Source organism: Uloborus diversus, chromosome 5 (assembly GCF_026930045.1).
Source record: "Uloborus diversus isolate 005 chromosome 5, Udiv.v.3.1, whole genome shotgun sequence".
NCBI classification, from domain to species: domain Eukaryota; kingdom Metazoa; phylum Arthropoda; class Arachnida; order Araneae; family Uloboridae; genus Uloborus; species Uloborus diversus.
Window position 1 is genome coordinate 125,835,441 of NC_072735.1, and position 27,849 is coordinate 125,863,289.

The 27,849-nt window shown below is 34.0% G+C and overlaps 1 protein-coding gene across 1 annotated transcript in view; it reads right to left on the bottom strand.

Annotated features, from left to right (window-relative positions):
• The window catches only part of LOC129223128 (alkyldihydroxyacetonephosphate synthase, peroxisomal-like), a 73,699-nt gene that overhangs the window by 35,469 nt on the left and 10,381 nt on the right, over positions 1 to 27,849 (bottom strand). Inside the window, exons 2-7 of the mRNA XM_054857694.1 lie at positions 25,585 to 25,677; positions 23,484 to 23,574; positions 16,635 to 16,755; positions 16,477 to 16,551; positions 452 to 523; positions 76 to 155 (exon numbers count right to left, since the gene is read on the bottom strand). Of these exons, the coding sequence (XP_054713669.1) occupies positions 76 to 155; positions 452 to 523; positions 16,477 to 16,551; positions 16,635 to 16,755; positions 23,484 to 23,574; positions 25,585 to 25,677 (532 nt within the window). The remainder of the gene's footprint in view (positions 1 to 75; positions 156 to 451; positions 524 to 16,476; positions 16,552 to 16,634; positions 16,756 to 23,483; positions 23,575 to 25,584; positions 25,678 to 27,849) is intronic.

A 27,849-nucleotide genomic window follows, 5' to 3' on the forward strand; every position in this document is an offset into this window, starting at 1 on the left:
TTATGTAAAGGAATTTAACTCAACCATATATTTAGATACTTCTTTGCAGAGAAAAGTCTTAAGTACTATACTTACCATTTGAGATGTATCTAATGATATGATCATACGCTTTTCATGAGAAGGACATTCTACAGCTCCAGAAACACTTGTGCCACCTATATTTAAGGCATAATATTGAAAGACATAATGATCAAGCATATTATAATTCACAAAGACATGTAAGACAATGAATCTCAAAAAATGGAAAAAAAAAATTAAAAAATTTTAATAAATGCTGGATGACATAAAAAATTCAAGAAATATTGGCAAATTTGAAATAATTCAAAGTTTTATATCAAAAATTTTTGAATAAATAAATGAGAATTAGCAAATTTAAGTTTCAATAGTGAATGTCATTATAAAAATGATGAACCAAAGCAATAATAAGAAAATTCAGCTTGTGTATAATTACCTCCAAATGGTATTATGACAACATTATTCTCCTTTGCACACATCACAATGTTTGAAACATCATTGTGGCATTCTGGAATAAAATATTACATATTAAAATAATCCATTGTTTTCTATGGAAAAAAAAAAAGTTTTTTTGTTTCTAACTCTAGCACTTTTTTGTTTCTAACTATAGCATTTTCTTTAAAATGGTTTATCTTAAGAATTTATCATGTTTTCTGTTTTCTTGGTTAAGAATACTTCATTAACCTGAGCATATTAAAAAAAATATATGTAAGCAAAGAAAGGCCTCATTTTTTATTTCTTTTCAAAGAAAAACGATGAGAATGTTCTCTTTTTAAAAACATGTAAATATGTAATTCTAAAACACATAATTAAAATTCTTCTTTGATATAAATTAAATAAAAGCTTGTTTTACAGCATGTTTATTTTTTCATTTTTAAAGTCTGTAAATCAAAAATTATTTTCACAAGACTCTTTTTCTTAAAGTTAATACTTGTCAAATGCTCTTAAAACACAATAAATCCATAACAATAAATTTTAAGTTCCAAAACATATTACAGTTACTGAAATATTTTATCAATTCGATAATATATATATATATATATATATATATATATATATATATATATATATATATATATATATATATATATATATATATATATATATATATATATATACTAGTGTTCGCCCAGTGGTCGAAATTCAACCATATTCATAAATGAATATTTGAGAAAACTTGTATGAGTTTAACTATTGTCAACATTTTTATTTCTACTCTTTCTCATGTTTACTGCATATCTGAAAAGATACAATTTTTATACGGACACACAATACCACAGTAATAATTGATTCCAATTTTCTTTTAACCTATAATCTCAAAATAAATGGATGAAAGGGGATATTTCGGTAAAGGGGTCATTTCCGAAATTTTCAAAGTATTTTTTACTGAAAGAGGATGTTCAAAAAACAAAAGGTTTAACCATTTTTTAAATAATTTGAATAAATTTAATATTTTTTAAAAACTATTCTAATTGGTGCGCAGATTGAAATTAATTTTTTGGCATCAAAAGCGATAAAATGCCACTCATTGATGCCATTAGCGCATGGTGCAAATTGTCATAACCCAAAAACGCGGTTGAGAGCAAACTGTAAATATTTAGCGCAGCAATGAAGTCGCGCGCCAAAGTACATTACTTAAAACGTCATAAAGACCATGCCTTATTTCTGTAATCAGACATTCAAAAATGTTTTAAAAAGACAACTGTTGAGAAAATAAAAGTTTTTTCTGGCTCAACATTTTTTTTTTCTTATTCTATCTATTTCAGTGACTAAAAGTAGTATTTTTTATCGAAGGAAACATCCCCAGTGAGAAAATGGTGTGGTTGACAAATTGCTGGATTGAATAATTTTATTTTGGACATCATGCTGCTTTGTGATAACCCTGTGCAAATAAATATTTCCCTACTCTTTGTTTACGTATGCAAAGGAAAGACAGTTTTTACGCTGGCATTGGAAACAGAAAAATTGAAGCCATTGGAAAAAAAATCACCAATTATACAATTTTTGAAATCTTCCTGTATGAAATGAAGCATCAAAACTCAATTTATACGTAAAACTTCTGCGTGAACAATATTACTTATAGAATGTCTACTATTACTGAGTAAGTTGCTTCTTTGTCATTAGAAATATAAATTTCCAAGTATCAAATGAACAAACTCTACTTGTGTCAACATATAACTGTCCATTCAAAAACACTGGGAATCGTAATAATAGTACAATTTTTTAAAAAGGTCGACTTTGTGATTTGTTTTTTGTTAAGAGCGGTGCATAACTGATGTCATAATTTTCAACATTTCCGACATTCTCCCCCCTTTGTCACAATGTTTTGCACTTCACTAAACCCCCTCTTCAATTTGTCACATGTCACGCTGTTTTTCATAAACGTTCCTATTATAAAAAGGCTTGTTGTCACGTTCACCCCATTGTATGCCCCTCTTGTCATGTCTTTCCTCTCCTTTGTCACAAACTGTTACTATTTCGTGAACCTCACATTAAATCGGGACTTCATTCGTGGACAGTCCCTATTTTGTGGCAACCGTATGCAAATATACATTTCCCTACTTTTTGTTTTCGTATGCAAAGTAAAAACATTTCTCGAGCTGCAATTGGTGCCAAACATTTCACGCCAATAGATGAAGAGCACCCACCAATTTAACAATTGTCCCAAAACAATCTTCCCAAATGCCTGCAAAACTCAGATTATACGTAAAACTTCTGCATGAACGATATTTCTTTTTAAAATTTTTTATATTATTGAGTAAGTTGCCTTGACCTCTGCCGTTAGAATTATTAAATTCCAAACAGTCAAATGAACGAATCCTACTTGATACATTAAAACTGTCCATTCAAAAACACTGGGACGTCACAATAATAGTGTAATTTTTTTTAAATCGTGTTTGTGATTTGTTTACGGTTAAGGGGAAAACTGACAAATGCACTTTTCAAAATTCTTTCCCCTTTGTCGTAAAATTTCACACTTCACCATAACCCCTCTTCCCTTTGCCACACATCACACTGTTTTTCATAAACGTTCTTATCAAAAAAAAAAGCTTGATGTCCCATTCTCCCCATTGTATGTTCCTCTTGTCATTTATTTCCTCCGCCTTGTTAGGAACGGTTGCAATTTAATGAACCCCACCTTAAAGACGGACTTCATTTGTAGTCAGTTCCTTGCAAATAGATCTTTCTGTACTCGTTTTATGTATGCAAAAGAAAAATATTTCTCGTCCAGGCATTGGTGCCAAAATGGATAAAGTTTGCCAATTTCACAATTATGGAAGTCATTCTGAATGAAATGATACTGCAAAACACCCTTAATACGTAAAATTTTTGTACAAACAATATTTTTTGTAAAAGCAGGCATGATCTTGCCCTTAAATATAAAATTTCCAACAATCAAATGAGCTCTACTAACGGCAACATATAATTGTCCACACGAAAGCACTGGACGTTGTAATAATATGCCAATTTCATCAAAAGTTTCACCTTGAGATCTGTTTGTGGTGATAGCAAATGTAGGTATAATTGGGAGCTGGAAAGTCATCCCTCACTCCATAAAATAATTCATTTAAATATTAAAATCGCGAAAACCTAATCAAAATGAAAATATTTTAAATGCCCGTAGTTATCCAAAAAGCCTCAATAATAAAAACAAATGCAAGTATTTCATTTCCTTATGTTCAAGCGAGAATTGGCAACACCACAATATTATCCAGCAATTTCTACACGCTAACTATCTCATGTGAAAAAGCAAATAAAAATAAATTTTCACTAACTTTTAATTGCTTCTAGCGGGTTGGCGTTTTCGAACGGTAAAATCGGGTAGAACGTGTTTTAAAGTATTTTGCATGAGCTTTCCAACCATACCAAGCTTGAAGCGCTAAAATGCATTTTTTGTGTAGAAAAAGCGGTTTGAAAAATCAATTAAAACTTAACGTTTCACGCTTCCAACAATGAATTTAACAATGGAAAAGAGATAAAATTAAAAATTTTGAGTTTCGCTAACTAAAAAACGCTTATAACTTTTTTTCTAGTGGATTTAGGTTATTGGACCTTGCAAGCCCTAACAATTTTTTCGTTAGGAGTGTTTTTTAAAGACCTTTCCAAACATATAAAATTCCAAAAAATTGGACCATCCATTCGGGTAGAAAGAGCTGTCGCGTAGTTGTGTGGGGAAGGCCGGGGAACAGGCTAAGAAAATCATTCGAAAAAGTAGAAGTGAATTTGATTTGCACCGAGTAAATGACAAAGAAATTATACACCTCATTAAACCTGAATGACCATAGAGGAATTAGGGTAGTCCTTTACAGAGTTGGAAAAAGACGATGTGAACTTGTGTTCGGCACGTGAATCCGTATAGTGGTGAGCGTTTAAATAAATAAAAGACATTTCAGCATAAACCCAAGAACGGTGAATTCACCCCGCGACAAAGTGAATTCACTAATAGTTTGATTTGACGGCTCGATCATACGATCTTATTGTTATGGGAGAACTCTAACTCCGACATGATATGAATATACATTATGAGAGCAAATGATAAAAATGGAGAAGTTGGCATTACAAACATGAACTGAGACCGAAATATTTAAGAAGGGTACTCACGTACATCTGAAATTCTCGTGCCGGGTAACGGAAAGCTGAAAGTCCAAACGAAGAATAATCCATGAGAGTTCGTAAACATAACCGATTTATTGTCCCACTTTTTCACATTACAAACGGGAAGCAAGGTCAGCACAAACGCACAAAACAGTGGCAGAACAGACATGTGGTCACAGCATATTAAACATCATGGCACAGCAGTAAAACACAATGCGAAACAATCACTCATCAAATACAGGCACACCGAACTAAAGGACCGCTTAGGAGCCATACTCGGCCGAGCGAATCGGGCCAAGAACCCTTCGCTCTTCAACACGGCGTTCCGATGCAAGCAAAAAAATATGATCTCCCCTAAAAAACGTTGCGTGGCCTTTTTATCAACATTTCATGGAAGCTTCTAGAAGAAAAATTACATCATCCAAATAACCGACTCGAAACGGTTCCCTGTCCAATACAAATCATTTCAAAACCAAAACTTTCTCGCGGTTGGCTAAAAGTTCAGTGACCTCAGAAATGCGAATCAATGACGTCATCATAAACTTTCCAGCACGCGCAGAGAAAGGATTCAGCCAACAGCTCTCGATCGGCGCCGGAAATTGAAACAAAAAGAAACTGAATGAATGTGGATTACACCACATTTCCCCCCCTTGACAAAGTTTTAAAAAAAAAAAAAAATTCCGGGCAGCCAAAAAAAACGTCAAGTACAACCAGTACAAATAGACACAGGCACACAGCAGACGCTGTAAAGTTGCCTTTGAGAGCAGGTGTGAAAAAAAATTTTTTGCCTGAAGATGGAGATCAAAAAAAAAAAAATTTAATGTGCATCAGATTCATCGTAACCCAAAATGTTCAAATTCTAAAAAAAAATGTGCCACACAAAAGGGACAATCATTGGGAAAACAACTATTTACAAAGGCTCAGATTTTCAAAAATTTTGCAACATGGCAAAAACAGCCTCAAACTTCACTAATTCCAATTGAGCCTGAAAATTTCCCAAGAGAGCATCAGTAAACGAAACTCTTCAAATTTCAAAGTTGCCACAAATTTTCTTTTTACATCAAATATGTACAATGTCATCAAGCATGGCCAACCATACAAATTTTCAAAATGCCATACAAACAAACAAAGAGCAACATGGCCAAACAATTTCAAAGTGTAAAAAAAAAATTTCGTTTTCAAAGGTTCCACGAAAAGGCCAGAAAAAATTTTGCAAAGCCTCTCAATTGTATCCAAATAAAAAAAATCCTCTTTCATTCCTCTTCATATGTACAAGGATACACAACATTTTTCAAACCAGTATTAAACAACAAAAATTTGATGCATTAAATTTTTGACATGTCATTTCACAATATCAAATTCAAAACTTATTTCCAAAAAAAAAAACCTTGCTTCCATTTCAAAAATTTTCTTGAAATTATTTCAAAATATTTACACATCATGCAATCAAAATAATTCAAATGCAATTCACTTTATACATACAGTGTTTCAGCTAACACAGAACATGGGTGCATCAAACTTTCAATCAAAATCAAAAAAAAAAAAAAAAATTTCACTTGAGAAATGCACAAAACTTTTCATTCCAGTCAAAACAAAATATACAAAATGGCCATATTTCAATTCTGCAATATTTACAACCACTAGTGGATCTCAAACTCAAAATGTGTGTACACACTTCAACCAAAAGAAAAAAACATTTACAGCATTAACTCTGATCAGAGATGTTAACTGTTCAATTATATCACAAAAAAAAATTTGCATGCTCTAAATTCACTTCAAAAAAAAAAATGGAATTTCACAAACAAACAAAGCAAATATACATGTGTACGCAGAATGCCCATCATTCAAATCATTCATTTCAAGTTTTCACACATCATTCAATTGGTACTCCAAGAAGGTTACAATTTTGAATGAGGCATGAAGGAAGATTTTTTTCTTCACTTCACAAATCAATTTTGTACAAAAAAAAAAAAAAAAAAAAAAATTTTCCAAATCTGTGAAATTTTGAGGTCGAAATAAAAAAGGCATCAGATCTGAACAAATTTAGATAGCCAAAAATGTACCTCTACAACACCAAAATGGGGAAAAAGGAAGGAAAGCAACATCATTAGGTAGGTGCACCAATTTCAACAGGGCTCAACCCAACCAAGAAGTACCATCAAATGAACCTTTCACACTCAGCAAATCATTTCAACCAGTCAACCTGCAAAAAGGGCAAACAAAAGTGACAATACACAATTCAAATATTTACATCAATGCATCAAGAACAGCATATACAGCACTTGAAAACAATTCAATCACTCTGATATATATATAACCCCACATGGCTGTCAAATTTCATAATGCTCCATACACTATCCTGACACAAGAAACGAAAATCAAAAACAAATGAAATTTTTCAATGAAAAACAAATGATCAAAAATGAAACAAAAAAAATTTCTTTGTCAAAAAAAACAAATCAGAAGACGTTGGTGAAAGCTGCACAAAGCAGAAAAAACAATTCTTGAGATGCGGGGACTAGTGCCGGTTCCAATGAAAAAAGGGGACTCACAAAATTAAAAGAAAATGTACGGCCGCGATGGACAAGCAGAGCTTTCAAGAAAACCAAAACCAAACACAACTGCATGCACAATCGAAAACTGCATTTGCATTGACAATTTTGACCTCTCGAGACGATTCTGAGGCTGCACAGCAGTCCAACCATGCATGATGAAATGATCAGAAATGATCTCATCCAGCCCGCATACTATTTGCATCACAAGAAGAGGTACTCTTTGTACTGAAAGCAACAAACTAACTTCTGAAAAACATTTAAAATGGGACAAAACAATTTTCAAAATCAAAAGGAAAAAATTTTGTGTTTTTCAAAAAAAACACCTTGATACTTTTTTTTTCTTTGTTAAAAGAAAACAAACTGAAACAAAAAAGATATTTTCCCTAACCAATATTTGTTTGTGTAAAGAGTTATCCTAACCATGATTTACATAAAAAAAATTTTACAATTTCAACAAGCAGCCAAAATGAATTTTCCGCCACAGCATAGGTCAACTCATCATGCACATGGAACTCCAAACCTACCAAGAAAGTACTGCAATGCAAAAGAATAAATTTTGAGCAAAAAAAAAATTTTACAAATACTTGACCGTGAGAGTAATTGAAGAAAGTTCCAGAAGAACAAAAATTTTACTTGAATTTTTCAGGAGACCAGTTCAAATTTTCTTCATTTTTTTTCGTCAATCTTGAATTTTGAATTTAAAAGTTCTTGCTGAAAAAGAAAAAAAAGTTCGTGAGAGTGTTACACCAAAAGAATGTCGTCAGCTACCACATGAGGACGTCAACAGGCATGGCACAACGTCAGGTGACAGGAGGACACCAAAGGCTCATCAGCAGCTGGTTCAGACACAGTCAAACACATCATTGGGAGCAGGCGATCACATCTGAAGGGCAGGTCAGCCAAAACATCAGGCAGGCAGCAGATCTCATCAAGGCAGTAGCACGCATGGACACAAGAAGAGGCACTAACGGCGGTTTCTTAACGGATAGGGACATCTCATTTCTGGATCAGGAATTGAAGCTCGAGGGCTGGGAGGCACTGGAGCATCACCACAGGGACTGGCATCCCGGGAAAAGCAAGCAGAGGGCACAGCATCAGCATTCGGACTCTGATGGGGCGACAGGACAGGCGGCTCAGCATCCAGTCGATCGACACTCACTTCAGGTGAAGGTGGTCGCAACACGGGTATGTCAACCGGCTCATCAGGAACAGGGAGTTGATACGGTTGAGGCGAATCAGGACGCTGAACAACATCATCGTTTGGCAACTGATTTTCTTGAAGATAAGGAAGACGTTTCTGGACCTTGATCAATCGGTTGATGTGTATCTTTTTCAGAGGTGCCGCTTTATTATTCAGTTCTTGAATGAGCACAAGAACAGGAGATACTATACGTTTACAAAAGAAAGGTCCACTAAAGGATGGACGAAACTTATTTTTCGACTTAAGATACAGCCAGTCGCCTGCGTTGATCTTTCGAGATTTACAATTGGAATTTTGGGTCTCATTTTGTGCCAACTTCTTACTTACAGAATTCTGGTAAACCTCCCGATAAACAAATTGCAATTGCTCTAAAAGTTTGTGCAATTCAAAAGCCGAATCCAAAGATGGATTAATATTAAAATTAACAATGTCTGTAATTAATGATAATTCTCGACCGAAATGAACTAGATTAGGAGAGAATTCAGTAGTTGAATGTGTGGACGCGTTATAACAGGCTTTATGAACATCAACAGCATAATCAAAATCAAGACCTGATGCTAGCAAAGCTTTAATCGAAGTTTTAATGGATAGGTTCACTCTCTCACTCAGAGTGTTAGCTTGGGCATTAGCCGACGTAGTGTGCCTTAACTGAATATTAAAAAGCTGATTAAATTTAGCAAATAGTTCACAATTGAACTGACAACCAAGATCTGTCAAAACTAATTCAGGTCTACCAAACAAAGTGACGTATTTAAAGAAAGACTTAGCAACTGACACAGCAGTTATATTATTCAAAATATACAACTCTAAGTGTCTCGAAAAGGCATCAATGACAGTTAAGATATATTTGTTATTGCCGAGGGGTCCAACGATGTCGAGTGTCACTAGTTGATTGCATTTAACAGGTGAAAAGGTTTCCTGAAAGGGTGCTTTGTTTATACGATGAGGCTTAGCCTGAATGCACTTGGTACAACTAGCACAGTAATTTAAGCAGTCAACATACATTCTCTCCCAATAAACATTTTTAGTTAGAAATGCATAAGTCTTATTTATGCCAAGATGTGAATGATGAGCAATACTTAAAACTTTAGCTTTTAAAGAATCAGGAATGACAATTTTCAAATTTTCCTGATCATCATTAGATGAATTACTTTTGCACATCATTAAAACCAAAGTTTCAGGATGGATACAAAATTTGTTATGTTTCTCAAGAGCAACTCTATTAAGAATATTATTATAAATGACAGATAATTTAGGATCTTTTAATTGCTCTTTTAAAATTGTCGACTGAGTTACTTGCAACAAAGGATCTTTCTCCTTTTCTCCAACATCAATTAAACTCAACACATTAACACAATGTTGTAAAAGTGTACCAGAATTCTGTACATTATCAACAAAATTAACATTTTGATCAGAACCATCAGTGTTTACACAATTCCCAGTATTATCCTCATACACTTCAACAATTTCCGGTAAAACTTCCCCCTTATCGAAAGTTGTGTCAACCACAGGGTTAATTCGATTATCACGTAACAAAGAAGGATCTGATACTATATCAACTTGATGATTTGTAAGGTCTGTGCGAGAGAGCATGTCAGCAAATAAATTTTTTTCACCAGCCAAATGTAAGAAGGAATAATTGTATTCAGATAAAGTCATTAGCCACCGAGTAGTTAAAGATGCAGGAGACGAGTTTTTACTGTAAAATTTCAGACTTTTGCCATCACATAATAAAAAGATGTGGCGATTAAATATGTATGACTTGAATGCTTCGAGAGTCTTCACAATTGCCATCAATTCTAGCTTTATAGCAGGATACCTTGTTTCAGCTGGAGAAAGCAATTTCGAAAAGAAAGAGATTGGGATAAACAAACCATCCCTCTTTTGCAAGAGCATACCACTTATTGCCAGTCCACTTGCATCTGTGTTCACATAGAATTTCTCATTCCAATTCGGTTGAACAATATATGGATTCTTGAAAAACACTTCTTGCAATTTTTGAAAACATTCATTTACTTCACCTGTCCATTTAAAAACTGCTTTAGGATGGGTCAACTGATTCAGTGGATGAATCAAATCAGAAAATTTGTATATGAGTGTTCTGTAATATGAGCAAATACCAATGAAACGCTTCAGCTGCTTCTTTGTTTTTGGTGGAGGAAAGGAAGTAATTTTCACAATATTTGACGAGATTGGCAAGACTTTATGTTGTGAAATCTGGAATCCCAGGTAATCTATTTTGTCCATGAAAAAATGACATTTCTTTGGTGACAGAGTCAAGTTAAAGTCTTTAAGGACTGAAAACAGTTTCTGAAGCTTAACCTTCATCTCATCAAAGGTTCTTGAAGCTACAATCAAATCATCTTGATAACTAAAGATTCCATCCATGTTTGTTTGTTCACAAACGGTGTCAGAATAATGTTGTTGTATGCTCGCTCCACTGGCCACGCCAAAAGGAATTCTGTGAAAAGCGTAAGTACCCCAAGGTGTAGTGAAGGAAAATTTGTCTCGGTACTCTTCTGGTAAATCAATTTGATGATAGGCAGCATGTAAGTCCAAAGTTGAAAAATATTTGTATTCTGATAATGAGTTGATCAGGGAATGGATCTTCGGAAGCGGGTAAGATGAATGAACAATTATGGCATTTAAAAGTCTTAAGTCTAAGGCCAATCTGTACTTTTGTACACCTGATCCGTCATCTTTTTTCTTCACCAGGAGACAGGGGCAACCGTAGTTAGATAAATTCCTAGAAACCACGTTAGCCTCTTGTAACTGATTTAATTGATTTTTAGCTTCTTCTTGAAGACTCTGAGGTATGGGGAAAGGAAGCGCCTTAATTGGATAATCATGAGTGAATTGAAAATCAACTCAAGTGCCCCAAAGTCATGTTTTTATTGAGATGAACTTTCTGAGAAGAATTGTTCTCAACATATAGATAAAAAGAATTTTTCTTGCACAGCTGCCCATTCGGATCCTCATCAATAGAAATTATCGACTCTTCAATTTTAACTGAATTAACCGAATCACAAATTGTAAACAAAAAATGTGATTTGTTGTCTAACTTCCCATGAGCAAAAACTTTAATGAGAGCAGTTTGTTTTGGTTCAACAAACTGTTTAGAAAAAACCTGAACTCTATTCATTGCTTCCAAACTGGGAGATGTGTAAGCACTACAATTATTACACAAGTTCACATTGTTGTCAAGTTCATGAGGGCTCCTCAACAAAGGAAATTTGTTACCGTCATAAAATAATGCATTCTCTTTAGGTAGAATATACATGTTATGTTTAGTTAAGAAATCATAACCAAGAATTCCCACAAATGGAGAATTATCTCTGATATTCATAGTGTAGAAAGAATGACGAAAGAAATTACTTTGAATTTTAAATGAGAATTCTACACATGAAATAAAATCTACACTGGAATTCACAGTGGATACAGTTATTCGTCTTCCTAAATTTTTGATTTTGACAATTTGTTTAATTTTCTGGACAACATCATCACTCAAAATGCTAAGACTAGCTCCAGAATCGATTAAAAAAGGAAAAAACAAATTAGAAATTTGAACTTTGACTAATGGCAACTTATTTGACAAGTCCTCATGATGTGAACTTTGTAATCTTACATTTACCAGAGCTGCAGGAATAAATTCCTGAGCTTCAACCGACAATGACGACTTATTTTTCACAGGAGAAGTTTGAGTTGCAAGAGTTTTGCCAATTTTAATGACACCGGTGGATTTTTGAACAGGTCTCGAGTAAGTATGACCACTAGAGCGAGTCAGATCTGACACATTACCACCACGAGTAGAATTATTTTGGCCAGAAGGATTTACATTATGAAAATTTGGCACCGAGTTATTGAAAATAGGTGGTTGTGGTACAAAGAGAATATTATGAGGTGTAAAAGACATATTATTTTCAGAAAAATTATGAAAACCAGGTGGAGGAGGTACAGGAAAATCAACACCACAATTATGATACAGATCATTAGAGTTCATGTTAGCATTTTGTGTGGCATTTAAGACATTGCTTTGATTTACAGAACACAAGGAACTCATGTCCTTTGCATCATGTACCATACCAACATTTGAATTACCACCTGGACAAGAATTAACAACATTTTTGTCTTTGTTTGGACAGAAATTATAACTATAATTAGGCAAAAACTCTGCAGTATGGTGAACTGGCTGTGGAAAGTGAAATCTGGGCTCTGGGTTTTGTACCAACAGACTTCTATTTTGAATTTGATGATCAGAGGTTACCACTGGTGCACAATTTTGAAAAGACAAAATTTTTTCTGATGCCTGTGGGTCAGATTCATTGTTTGAATACACAAAAGATGTTTGGGAAGCATTAACACACTTAATGGGAGAATACTGTGTACCCATATCATTGTATTGAATTTTATCTTTTATAATTCTCAAAAAACTCAGACAGTTCACCTGATGATTTCTGAACCTGTTATTAAACCTCTGATTTTGACGATAATTATCATTTCTGAAATTATATCTAATGGCTCTAGAATTCGATTGATTATCAGTATTAGAAAAATTTCCCGACACAGGTCTTTCAAAATAATCAGAACGGCCCAAGGGCTCAAAATTTGAATTATGAGATTGGCTGAAAAAAATGTTTCGACCACGAGAAATATTAGACCTAAGTCGTCGATTTTGAAATCGAGCACTGTTGTTCATTTGTTTTAAATACACAAAACATCTTTCTTGCACATGACCAGCTTTACCACAAAATCTGCACAACAGTTTTCTGAATTGACGGTTTTGAGGAAATTGTCTTGACCACACCTCAAATTGTTTAGATTCACAAGCAGAATTACTAGGAATAGTGTCCAAATGCTCCTGAGAAGCAAACAATTTTTGTTTTGGATAACCATCATTTTGTTTAGCTTTAGACTGAACACCCCTTTTACTTTGATCCAGTTGCTGTTCTAGCGAAACAATTTTTTCCTGTAGTGCCAAAACATGTTCATCAGAAAATTGAGGATTCTCATAGGATTTAACATCATCTTTCAATTTTTGCAATTCCTCAATTTTTTTTACAGCCAAGTCAAATGACTTGATGTCAAGTTCTAAAATTTTGACTCTAAAGTCTGACGGAATGGTAGACAACAATTTTTGGTACATTATTTCATTTTGAAATTCAGGATTCTTAATTTTGAAAACACTAGTGGTAATTAATTTTATTCTATGAGCCAAATTCAAAATTGACTCTGATTGTTCCATGTTAATGGAGTGAAAGTCCTTCATAGAATAAGTATTAACCACCGGCTTAAAAAATGATAACAATGCATCAGTTACTTTTGTAACTGAGTCAGAATACCTTAAATCTGGTGTCTCTAAAATATATTTAAGTGCTGCTCCTGACAATTTACTTTTAATGTACAAGACACCTTTTTTTTCAGACCACGAATTAACACTAATTATATCTTTAACCTGCTCTACAAAATATTGTGTTTCAGCGGGATCTCCACTAAAATTAGCAACATTGAGCATGAATGGGGATCTGCCAGAACTGTAAGTTCTACAAGATGCAGCAATTTGAGGGGTTTGTGTCACACTAGCATTATCAACAGTGTTGGACACGGCTGACAAAGTTGAGTCAACCTGACGGGTTTTTCTTTTAGCAGGCATGGTCAAAGAAAAATTAATGCACAACCAGAAATTTCACTTGACTTAGAATGACATAAATTTCAACAAGAAACAATTTTTCAACAGTAGATGTACAAGCAAACAATTTCCACTGAGCGTTAGAGTTCATTCCCATAATATCAAGTGTCACAAATTTATTTAATTTTTTTTTTTATGAGCTCGGTTTCACAAGAAAAAGAACTGGCACAACGCCAAAGATGGGACTGGTCACGCACCAAAAATGTCGCGTAGTTGTGTGGGGAAGGCCGGGGAACAGGCTAAGAAAATCATTCGAAAAAGTAGAAGTGAATTTGATTTGCACCGAGTAAATGACAAAGAAATTATACACCTCATTAAACCTGAATGACCATAGAGGAATTAGGGTACTCCTTTACAGAGTTGGAAAAAGACGATGTGAACTTGTGTTCGGCACGTGAATCCGTATAGTGGTGAGCGTTTAAATAAATAAAAGACATTTCAGCATAAACCCAAGAACGGTGAATTCACCCCGCGACAAAGTGAATTCACTAATAGTTTGATTTGACGGCTCGATCATACGATCTTATTGTTATGGGAGAACTCTAACTCCGACATGATATGAATATACATTATGAGAGCAAATGATAAAAATGGAGAAGTTGGCATTACAAACATGAACTGAGACCGAAATATTTAAGAAGGGTACTCACGTACATCTGAAATTCTCATGCCGGGTAACGGAAAGCTGAAAGTCCAAACGAAGAATAATCCATGAGAGTTCGTAAACATAACCGATTTATTGTCCCACTTTTTCACATTACAAACGGGAAGCAAGGTCAGCACAAACGCACAAAACAGTGGCAGAACAGACATGTGGTCACAGCATATTAAACATCATGGCACAGCAGTAAAACACAATGCGAAACAATCACTCATCAAATACAGGCACACCGAACTAAAGGACCGCTTAGGAGCCATACTCGGCCGAGCGAATCGGGCCAAGAACCCTTCGCTCTTCAACACGGCGTTCCGATGCAAGCAAAAAAATATGATCTCCCCTAAAAAACGTTGCGTGGCCTTTTTATCAACATTTCATGGAAGCTTCTAGAAGAAAAATTACATCATCCAAATAACCGACTCGAAACGGTTCCCTGTCCAATACAAATCATTTCAAAACCAAAACTTTCTCGCGGTTGGCTAAAAGTTCAGTGACCTCAGAAATGCGAATCAATGACGTCATCATAAACTTTCCAGCACGCGCAGAGAAAGGATTCAGCCAACAGCTCTCGATCGGCGCCGGAAATCGAAACAAAAAGAAACTGAATGAATGTGGATTACACCACAAGAGCCATTTAGGACGAAAAAGCGTTTTTTATTAATATCTCCGTTAATTAGCATTCGATTTCAAAAAATTTATTGATGACACTAAAACTCGGCAATAGTTACCGAACAAAAAAAGAATGAAGGAAATCGGTTCACAAACAGAGGAGAAATCAGTACCAAAAGAAAACAGCTTGCCTATTAATATATAAAGATAAGGAACTTTTAATTGTTTCTTTCCATTGGTAACAATCAGCTTATTTACGAATCTTGTCTAGGAGTTCAGGCGTCGTTTGGCTTTTGTTGTTTATGTTCTTATGGTGTTTATGTTCTTATTATGTTGTTTATGTTCTTATTAGTTTTCGTTGTTTATCTTGTTTATGTTAAATACTTTTTGTTTTCTTTTGAGTACAGAAACTGCATCAGATTATTATCCAACATCTTCACTGATAACAATAAATGAAACTTAGAACAGTTAAATAATACTTTTCTGTGAAGTTGCAAAGGAAGAAAATAAAAAATGTGATTGAAGAAAATAGACATAGATAAGCCAACTAAGCATCCAATATCAACAGGCATTTGGCTATTTTTCATAATCAAGCATTAAAACCTGGCCTCTTTATGTTACATTATGACTTGAACCTATTACACTCCAATAACAAGTCTAAGCCTGAATGGACAATGCCTACACAGCTCCTGATAATTCAGAATGTGTTAGATGTCTTTCAAGTTACCTTTTCCCATTATGTAATATGGTGATGCTTGCTTCAAGTGTTTTACATTGCATGAGGAATTTAAATAAAATTTCAATGAATAATTTTCATTCATATAGGCCATTTTTTTTGTTTGGGAATGGAAAATTTTAGCCACAATCTAATTAATTGTCATTCCAGATTTGTCTCTTAACAAACAAAATTATTACTCAAAATTTGAACCACATTACTCACTCCACAGAAATTTCGTAGAAATGCATAACCAATCTTTAGATTTAGATTTCAACCAAATAAGAAAAAATATTTTAAAACGGATTATATTGTCTTTAAAGTTCTGTGTACATTACATCGTAACAAAAATAAATAAATAAATAAATAAATAAATAAATAAATGAATAAAATTAAACAAATTGTAATTAAAATATTCAATCAAAATTTATAAGAACCTACTCGGCCATATGACAATGTCTGGAACTCGTTCAAAAATTCCTTCACGTAAGATAAATATCTCCCTCATGGTATGTCCTACAAAAATGAATTTAAAACAAAAAAATTAACATAAATTAGTTTACTCTTATGATTTCACAATAAGAAGCTAAGAATTGTACCATGTGCTCTAAAGAGACGATCTTGAGGATCCAACGAATAATCAATTTTCATTTGTTGAAAAGCCTCCATAAATTTGTCATTTAGAATGGATTGTGGAATATCTTCATTTCTTATTTCAGCCTGTAAAATTTTGATACTTAAGTTTTAATTTCTATTAAAATTACAGATAAAAAATAGGCAATGATACATTTTTTTAAAGTACAATGCAACAAAAATTATGTTACTAGCTTTGCATCCTTCGATACCCTAAGTTTTTATGGCATAATATTAGTTATGAAAAGGTGTAATAATAAAGCTAAAATATCACTATTTTTACCTTTCCTTATCTTTTACATTTCTCATATTGGTACTTATTTCTTAAATTTGTAGCTTTTTTTTCTCAAGGCATGGCATTCCGCTGATAGAGGGCGCTAGTGTTCCTGGGGTGATATTTTGCTGCTCCTGAGATAAGTGATTTTTTACTGTAATTGTTTATTTTACTGCTTTAATTTCAGTATTTTTTATTGTATTTTATCATATAATTAAGCATTTTTGTGCTTTTAAGTCTTATTTTTGATTAAGTTGCTTTCTTAAAGTGTTTTTCTATTCTTTGTAGCTAAGCCTAAAATGTGCTGATTTCTTGTTGTTAAGCCTGAGGGCTCTGTTAAGTGTGTAACTTGTTTATTTTAATTTACTGCTTGTCTTAGGATTTTGTAATTTTTGTACCTTTTACTTCCAATGCTTTCTAATTCTAACAATTAGTTTTAGTTCTTCAATTTTGCATTTTTGTATTGACTTTTAAATGTATCATTTTGAGCTAGAATGGGGGTTATATGCATAATGAAGGAGGTTAAAAGTGGTAAAGGGGACAAGTGGATTTCTTGTGACCTATGTCAGATGTTCTGCTTGTTTAAGGGGAAGGATGAGTCTGAGAATGATTTCATTTGCACTAACTGTGTTGAACTCTCAGAAATCAGAGTTAGAATGCTTACTTTGGAGGGTGAGTTAGCATTAGGCTGTAGGAGTGTAGATGGGGTAAACACTCCAGAGGGAAAGGGGGAAGTTAGTAAAAAGGAGGTGGGCATCAGCTGTGTGTTAGATAGTGGGAATATTCCAGAGGCAAAGGAGGAAGTTAGTAAAAAGGAGGTGGGCATTAGCTGTGTGTTAGATAGTGCGAATATTCCAGAGGTAAAGGGGAAAGTTATTGCTGAGGCAACAGACTGGGAAACAAAGGGTATAATTTTGGGAGATTCAATGGTGCGTGAGGTGGAAAACTCAATAGGCAGAGTTAGACGTAAGGTGGCTAGATGTTTGCCAGGGGCTCGGGTGAGAGATGTAAATAGAAACTCAATAGGCAGAGTTAGACGTAAGGTGGCTAGATGTTGCTTGCCAGGGGCTTGGGTGAGAGATGTAAATAGGGTTGCTGAAAACAAGGGGGTATTTAATAAAGAGGATGTAGTTAATTTGTGGGTGGGAACTAACGATGTAGGCCATAGTAACAACAATGAGTTTGCTAAGGAAATGGATTCTCTGTTGGAAAAGCAACCAACTGTTCTGCAAATGTCCAAGTGGTTGGTTTGCTTCCCAGATATGGAGTGCATAGGAGTTGGTTAAACCAACAGGCTAGGTGTATGAACCTGGTACTCAAGGAAATTTGCGTTAAGCGTAGTATCAGGTTTATTGATGTGTGGAGTAAATGTAATTGGATTGCTAGGGATGGCCTGCATCTGACCTCTACGGGGGTCAAAATGGTTAGTGGTTTGGTTTTAGAGGATTCAGAATCAAAAAACTAAGTTGGAACGGGGGGCATGCTTTAAGGAGCAGAATTGGAATGGATACTAACTATTGGGATTTTAGTAGAAACGGAAATAGGGTGGCTAGTAAGAGAAAAGATTTTAGCAGTTGGGATTCAAATAATCGAGCAGCATTAAATAAAGGTAAGATGGGTTTACTTAAGATTTTTTATACAAATGCTCGTAGTATTAGGAACAAGATGGAAGAATTGAAAAGCATAACAATAGACGAGAGGTTGGATATTATTGGAGTTACCGAGACATGGGCTATCGAAAGTGATGATGATTTATTATCTATTGCTGGGTATAATTTGTTTAGACAAGATAGAGTAGGTAAAAGAGGAGGTGGGGTTTTATTTTATGTCAGAGACACTTTATCTTGCAATGAATTGGTAATTAATGATAAACCTAATGAGATTGATATGCCACCCAACTTAAGCCAGGGTCAAGATGAACAGTTGTTTAGTATTATTAGTGACATTTCAAGCAAGGGGTCAGTCATTATAATGGGAGATTTTAATTTTCCAGGAATTGATTGGAATAATTTTTACCATAGTAATAGCAGAGAAGAGGAATTTTTGAAAGTAATTGGTGACTGTTTTTTAGATCAAATTGTAACTCAGGGAACTCGACAGGACGTGATTTTGGATTTAGTTTTCTGTGATTTGGAAGGTTCTGTTCAGTGGTTATGTGTAGGGGAACACATTAGAGACAATGACCACAACAGCATTAGGTTTGGGATTAAATTTGATACGCACAAAGTAGAGAATTTTAGGTTTGTGCCCAATTTCAGAAATACTGATTTTGTGGCACTTAGGCAGAGTTTGAAAGCAGTTTTTTCTTCTGGATTGGACAATAGCGATGTGAATCTTCAGTGGGCAGAGTTTAAGGAAAAGCTAGCGAAAACGGTTGGGGATCATGTTTTTTTTAGGAGAAAGGGTATCAACACTAAAATTTGGCCAATGTGGTTCTCCAGGGAAACTAAAGACGCTCTAAATTACAAGCAAGCTGCTTTTCATAGGCTTAGAGAAACTGGTCACAGTGCAGATAGGCTCCAATATTGCAAGGCAAGGCGTAAATTTGTATTTGGTATGGATTCAGAAAAGAGAGTTGGAGCAAAGACTGGCAGATAACATAAACAAGAATCCCAAGAGGTTTTTTGCATACGCTAATTCGGGGAAAGTACGAAATAGTCATATTGGGCCACTGGTTGATGAGCACGGAATTTTAATTCAGGACGATAGTGATACTGCTAATGTTCTTAATAACTTTTTTTGGAGTGTTTTTAACGATAACTGTATCTCAACAGTTGACACCAACAAGACACAAGCTATAGTACAGCTTGAGGACTTTGTATTTTCCAGGGATGACGTTTTACTTCATTTGAAAAAAATTAAAGAGACTAAGGCTCCGGGACCAGATAATATTTATCCAAAAATTTTAGTTGAATGTGCGGAGGAATCAGCAGATGTAATCGTAAATATTTTCAATGCTTCTTATAACTCTGGGACAGTGCCAGAGGACTGGAAGCTGGCTAACATTACACCGCTCTTCAAGAAAGGGTCTAAAGGGAGTGAGGGAAATTATAGACCTGTGAGTCTAACTTCGGTGGTTTGCAAAATTTTTGAAACTTTGATAAAAATTAAGATAGTAAATTTTCTAGAGACTAATAATCTATTGACTAGTTTTCAGCACGGTTTCAGGAAAGGTAAATCTTGTGCAACTAATTTATTACATTTCTATGACAAAGTTACCATGGCTTTGGACAATAAGAAGCCTGTAGATGTTGTTTACATTGATTTTCAAAAAGCTTTCGATAAAGTACCGCATGTTGCTCTACTTAGCAAAATTAGCTGATATAGGAATAGGAGGGAAAACTTTCATTTGGGTAAAAAACTGGCTGACCGAAAGGAAACAAAGGGTAGTTGTAAGGGGAAATTATTCTAATTGGAGTGAGGTTTTAAGCGGGGTTCCTCAAGGATCAGTGTTAGGGCCTGTTTTGTTCATTGTCTTTATGAACGATATTCACAAAAATATTTCTGGGAACATGAATTGTTTTGCTGATGATGTCAAAGTTATGGGGACTGTAGAAAATGAAGAACAAGCAAATCAGCTGCAAGAGGATCTAGATCATATTACGGAGTGGGCTGATAAATGGGGTATGGCTGTTAATGTTGGGAAATGTCAAGTGCTACATTTAGGGCATGGAAATAAGTGTACAAGTTATTAATTGCAAGGTTCAGTCATTAGTCAGGCAGACAAAGTTACTGATCTGGGGGTCTTAATAAGTCAGGATTTAAAGTTTAGCCAACAGTGCAGCATTGCTAGTAACAAGGCCAATAAGATGCTTCTGTTTATCAATAGATCTATTTCAAACAAATCTAAAGAAGTTCTTCTGCCCTTATATAGAAGTTTGGTAAGACCTCATTTATAGTATGCTGTTCAGTTTTGGTCTCCTTATCTTAAGAAAGACATTAATGTATTGGAAAGGGTTCAAAGGCGAGCTACAAGGCTAATAAATGGACTTTCTCACTTAGACTATGATTCCAGGCTTAGAAGGCTAAAAATGTACAGTCTTGAGCAAAGAAGAGACCGAGGGGACATGATTCAGTTGTTCAAATTTATTAAAATGAAAGATGTTACAGGGCTGAAGTTTAGTACTGAAAACAGGACAAGGGGTCATTGTTTTAAGCTATTTAAATCTCAGGCTAACATGGATGTTAGGAAAAATTATTATTTTAGCAGGGTAGTGGAACCTCGGAACAGTTTACCGGAAGAGGTGGTAATGAGCAAAGGAGTAGATAATTTTAAGAGGGCCCTTGATCTTCACTGGGGATAGTAAATTGACTAGGAACAGTCTAGATGGGCCCAGAGCCTGTTGCTGGTCGTCACTTTTGTATTTGTATTTGTATAAAAAAAAAAGAAAAGAAAACATGATGGAATTGAAAATTTACATCTTTACATCAATGTGTAGTATAATCGCTGCATCCTGAACGCAAGCATGCAAACATACAAGTATTTAGTTAAAAGGGTTTATGTTGAAAAACTGTGGTATGATCTTGTGCAGGGGTGCACCTAGAAATAAACTAAGAGTGGAGGATAATTTTGAAAAACCTACAGTCTCTATACCTAGAGGATATTGATTTAATTTTTTTAAAAATAAAGGACTTTTTATTTTGGTTTACAGGAATTATGTTGTAAAGCTTTTTCTGTTTTTTCCACAAAAACAATATGACTAACAATTTTCAGGAAATAAAGCACTAAAATTTTACTGGAATGAATTTTTGAAAATCTTTCATTCAAACTGCTTGGTGCTGAATTTGAATGAGAGCTCTTGTGCTGTTTTTAAAATTTATTAATATGAGCTCTAGATATATCAGGCATATTATGAATCAGGAGAACAGCATTATAAATGCCGACAAAGAGAATTACCAATTAAAACTAAAAATGTAATATTCGGGCAGCGATAGTGGGGTCAACCATGCACATTTTTCCAAACTGTAGTGCTAAAAACACGATTTCAGATGTTCTTATACTTCATTCAGGGAGAATTGATAGAGGAAGTAAACAAAGGGGGTTGTTGTCAGCTGCATAGCTATAGATTCTGCTACCCAGGGTGATTTCTCAATTTGCCACCCTTTTGTTGAGAAAAAGTTAATACTTTAAATGGTCAAAAGTATTTTAAATAAAACTAAAACTTATTTTAAGATGAAAGAAAACTTATTAATTTCCATATTTTTTGCACAATTTTTAGCAATGGAAATGTTTAGTAAATTAGGAATGGAGGATTAGGGTTTTCTCCCAGTATTATTTTCAAAGTTGAAGTCAGTTTCAGTCCTTCTTTGATGGCATTAAAAGGTCAGCAGATCCTCAAGGAAATTTTCCAAAATTGAAGTATTAAAAACGCAATTTTAGGCAGGAGAAAAACAAGGGCTTCTTCCTCCCAAAGTATTTTTAAAATTGAAATCAATTTTGTGCTATCCTTGGTGACACTGAGAAAGGGGAAAACTACCATGCTCTCACTTTGGAAATTTTTGGGTACCGAAGATTCAAAAACGAGTGTAGGATATTTTTCGAGGTATTGAGGGATGGTCAAATCTCAAAAAAAAATTTTTAAATCAGATGGCTCTTAAACTTTTTGAAAATAACATCCTAAAAATGCCACTTTAGGCAGAAAGCATAACTTGCTTATGTGAAAATAAGTGAATTCTTTTTACATCGGATGTATTAAGATTTGTAAATTTCCGCTCCGAATGAGTGCCGCCCGGGGCGGACCGCCCCCTCCTAGCTAAGCCACTGGTTGTTGTTTGGGGCCAACATATGCAAATGTTAGGAATTACTCACTGGATTGGCGATTCTTCTCAGGAACATTTCGCTCATCTTTTTGGTGCTGTTTTCGCCATCCCATCACCAATCAGACAACGGTATCGTCAAGTGCCACATTGCTTTGTTTACATCCACTATCACTACTCACTGAATTAATTACAGGTCATATTAGGGAGAGGGCACATTTCCTTTTCCAATAATTTTTTCCAAATTTAAGTCATAAAAACATATTTCCAGGACATTTTTGATATTGTTAGGGGGGAGAGATAGGGTTTAATTTCTTTTCCACGACAATTTTTGATGTTAAAGTTCCAAAAATGAAACTTTAGAGGATCTTAGGTAATGTTAGGAAGAATGGGATTCAGGAACTTGGAAATTGAAGTCTTAACTATCTTTATTTGTCTGAAATAACAAATAATTCACTAACTTGAAATAGTAACAAAAACCAACTGCACACATAATTTTGTTGAAACAACTCTTTTTGTACAGGGACTTATGGAGCAACACAATAAGATCAATGCAATAAAAATTCTCAGTTATCAAACTTGAAGTGAAAAACACGAGCAGGTCATTCTATTACAAAAAAGACTCATATTTAGAATTGACAACCAGAAAATTTTTATTCTGTTTAGTAACTAAACACTATTAAATGCAGGATAGTTTCAGAAAAACAATAAAAATAAATGAAATTTGATTATAAATTTTATGCTATGACTTGTTATATTAAAAATTTGTTTTAAAAATAAATACCTGTGCTGAAAACTTTTTGCTCAAGTCTAATCCAAATGTATTTTCTACCCATGCTTTAAAATTTGGAAGTGTTTTATTTCCAATTGGATATCTGCAGAAATAAAAGAACAAAAACTTAAATTACGAGTTTAAAGTAGTGTAAATTTTAAAATACGGACCAAAAAAAGGGGCAGTGAGCTTTCAGATAAAAAGGCACTTAAATTCAAATAAAGGTGTACTTTTTAACAAATTTTTTAAAAGAAAAGGTGCTTTTTCGAAACTTTTTGGTATACAGTGGAAAACGTTTAATACGAAGCTGAAGGGACTGAAATTTTTTTTCATGATAAACGAATTTCATGTTAAAAGATTTCTATTTAAGTGTGCAGTATACAGTCCGTATTGCTATACCAGTTTGCGCAAACCGATTTTTCATGTTAAGCATTTTCGTGTTAAACGTATTTCACTGTATTACATGAATACAAAACCCAAGTATTTTTTGTAAATTATGTAATGTCATATAATAATACATATAATACTGCTGAGTGCAGGTAAACAGCAGTAACTGCAGATTTTTTGATTTTCATTTTTTTTGCATTTTTGAAATCTATATTTCTATAGTTTTATGGCACAAACATTTTTATTTGGTTGCCGCAGAAAAAAAAGCATTTTTTTTATCAGTGGTAATTAGCAGTAACTGCTTTTTTAGCAACATTTTACAGGAAATGGGCAGTATTTACTTACTGCTCTTTACCTGCCCACGGAAAAAAGGAAATTTTCTCCTGTGGTTGGGAGTATACTGTGCAGTTTTGGTCGTCTTATCTGAGGAAAAATATTTGTGTATTGGAAAGGGTTCAAAGAAGGGTAACCAGTGGTGGCGCTCAGGTGGAGGCAGGAGAGCAATTGCCACCCCGTCGGAGACCACTTGCCTCCATTCTGATATCATACAATATTAAAGATTTTAAAATGAAACACTATGTTTTACATATTTGGTAACACTTCAAGGGCTTGGCAAAGAGCTTATTATACGATAGCAAAATTTTTATATATATTTTTTCATGAACAAACAGTTACTGGGCCACTATTTTCACTACTGGTGATTAAAAAATTCATACATAAAAATTTAAAAAATTAAATTTTTTCATATTTGGCAAAACTTTAAGGGCTTGTGCTTAAAATACACAGTTGATTCTCTATTTAACCACTTTTAGGGGACCTCAAAAAATTGTCCTTAAGTAGAATGCATCCTTAAACAGAATATTTCTAAAACTACAGTGGAGGGTCTGGGACCATGAAATGTCGTCTTTATAAAAAGTAAGTCGTTAAATAAAGTGTCACTAAACAGAGAACCAACTTTATTTTGATTTGAAACATTTTTTTTAAAAACATTTGATGCCAATTCACGTTTTCCATTACAGGTATTTGTGATTTTTTTAAAAAAAAAAGGTAAAATTGACCGACTCTACAAAGTAGTAACATAAAGAAGTAACTTGTTCTCTGCAACTACTGTAAAAGCAGTTGTTTTTAAGAGGCTTTAATTTTTGCGACCCTGTCGTAATCGCAAACATTTAAGCCTCATAAAATATTTCAACTTTATACTGCTTTTTATAAAATTCGCAAAATTTTTAAGCTTGCAAAAATAACCACTATCTCATTATTATGAAAACTATGGCTAGCAAAAATAGGTGATTTTACAGTATTTCAATGTTAGTTAAGCATTAATATAGCAACAACAATTCAACTTTTTCATACAGCTAATCAACATTTCATCCAGAAGAAAGAAATTATCAGACTTTAAAACATTTAAAAATAAATGTAGACTAAGTGCTAAATGTTCAAATAGTATAGTGTGGCTCTGATAAGTTGAGATATGACCTTGAAAATGTTTACCTTTTTTTAGTGAAAAATGGACGAATTAGTGGACCAGATTTCGAGTTGAAATACATTTGCAAAGCTACAACAAAAGTAACGCAACTCAACTCGGCACCAATTACCCTTCCCTACTACAAAAAAAGGCAAACATTGTTAAGGTCATAGCTCAACTTATGAGAGCATGATATAGTCAAGTCATTTTCAAAATTATTCACTTTTCATTAAAAAAGTTGAATACATAAACATTTTATACCTATCACCAGAGAAAGCTATTTCACTATCTTTATTCTGTATCAAAAACTTTGAATCCTTATATCCCCATCCATTCCACTTCAGTAATTCTTGTCTATTGGAATAAAAATGTAGCAATCAATTTGAAGATGATACAATCGACAGTTACATTAATTTATCATGAAGTTTCATTAGTAGCTTAACCAATACAAACAGCTGAATTTGCTAATTATTTTTAGTTGGTTGGTTTGTGTTATGTCTAACGAGAAGTGAAAGGGGTCCATGGGCTTTGGTGATGACTGCTCTGCCAGCTGTACTACAGCTTTTATGCAGAGTTATGCTCTGATGTTCGGGAGAAGTGCCAGTATTGCTGGGCAGTTGAAAATTATGACCTCCACAAACCATCAGAACAACTTCTACTTTACTTAAGACCTGGTATTGTCTGCATTTACATACTTTCATTCCATGAAAGTGGCCTGTTCTCAATCCTGGTAATTGTCTTTTGTGAACTCTCTACTGGCATCTATCTTGCACCCCAAAACTGAATACTTGACGATGTTCTGCAATGTAAAATCATTTGACCAAAATTGCTTGGCAAGTACTTCAAGCATTCTATACAGAAGCAATCAACATGACCTTTTCAAAAAAATTGGAGCCCTAAATGAAAATCTTTCATACAGGAGGTTTTTTTTTCTTTTCTTTTTTCAGCTTTTAAAACTTCACTGTTGCTATGCATTTCTATGGATCCTAAATTGATTGAGATTTTCCAACAATATTTTATGTGCTTTCTAAAATGCATAGAAAAAGACAATATACAAAATTTTATAAAAATCCAAACTTAGGTGCCAAATTCCGTTTTTTTGGTTAATTTTACATGGTATGAAGGAACTATTAAAATAATGTTAATAAATAAATAAATGATTAAAATAATAAATAAAATGAGTCGAGTTAGAGTAGCATATAATAACACTTCAAAACTTACTAAATAATTGAAATATTTTCAGGATGCAAAAGGATTGAAATCTTAAGCAAGACGCGCAATTTTCGGCGATGGACGTGTTTCAATCAATATTGTTTTGTTGGCATCTTTCCAAAACATACGTTTATGGAGGAAATGTCATAGGATGAAGATTAAATGGGAAAAAAAAGGAAAAGTTGAACCAAAAACGTTAGAAAAATCAGAATCTTTTCAGAATTGGAATATGAAATTCTTGCAGAAAATCTGCAGAAACTGCCGATTTTCTACAAATACCTTCCAACTCAAGATAGAATTTAGCACAAATCCTGCAGATTTCTTTAATGTTTAAAGTAAATCTAAAGTTCCTGCAGATGACTTAACGAATCCAACATTTTTCACGAGGTTTCCGCCGACTTATCGTAATTTCAGATTTTTTTTCTAATTTAAAGAAATTTGTGCAAAATTCTACCTTGAGTTGGAAGATATTTACAGAAAATCTGCAGTTTCTGCAAAAATTTCACAGAAATCTGTAGAATTTCTCCAGAAAATGTGTCTGAGTTTCTGTCACATTTGAACAGAATTGTTCTCCAGCTCATGCATCTGTTCTGAGAATTTGGCAGTATTCTGCTTTGGGGATTTTGCATATTTGGTGATCCACCTTGAGGGTTTTCTCTTTAAGTAGATATTGGACAATGGCATTTGCATCATCTAATGTGACCAGGTTTTTTGTGTTATTGTTTAAATCCCTCCATGCTTCTTTACCCAGTTTATCACCTGCCTCATTTCCGTTGACTCTCACATGTGCAGCCATCGATACAATGGTGCATGTTTTCCCTTAAATTAATTATGCCTTTGGGAGAGCCTGTAATCTGGGTGATAGATAGGGGAATACTTCCATTAGATATTCTTTTTGAGTGGTAGAAAGGAAATAAAATACATCATGCGTATACTCTTCGAGGATTTGAAGTAAAAATATCACAAACAGGTTTTGATAATCACCACTTCACTGATATTAAAACATAAATTTTGGAATATCAATAAATTTAATAAATGCTAATGAAAAAAGGTTTTGAGATTGCAATCACTTTTCAACTTCATTTTTCATTCATTTAATAAATTGAAGACATTGCTGAAAAATATGTCAGAACATTTTTATTTTTTAACTTTACTTAAACTGATGCTAAATCTAGAGCAATAACTCACTCCTTGATTGAAATGAAAAAACCTAAATAAAGCAAAAATTGTCAAGAAAATACAGCATTTAGCTATTTCTAAACAACGATGAAGCATCATATAATCATCATCATGTGCATATCATGTGACATCAGT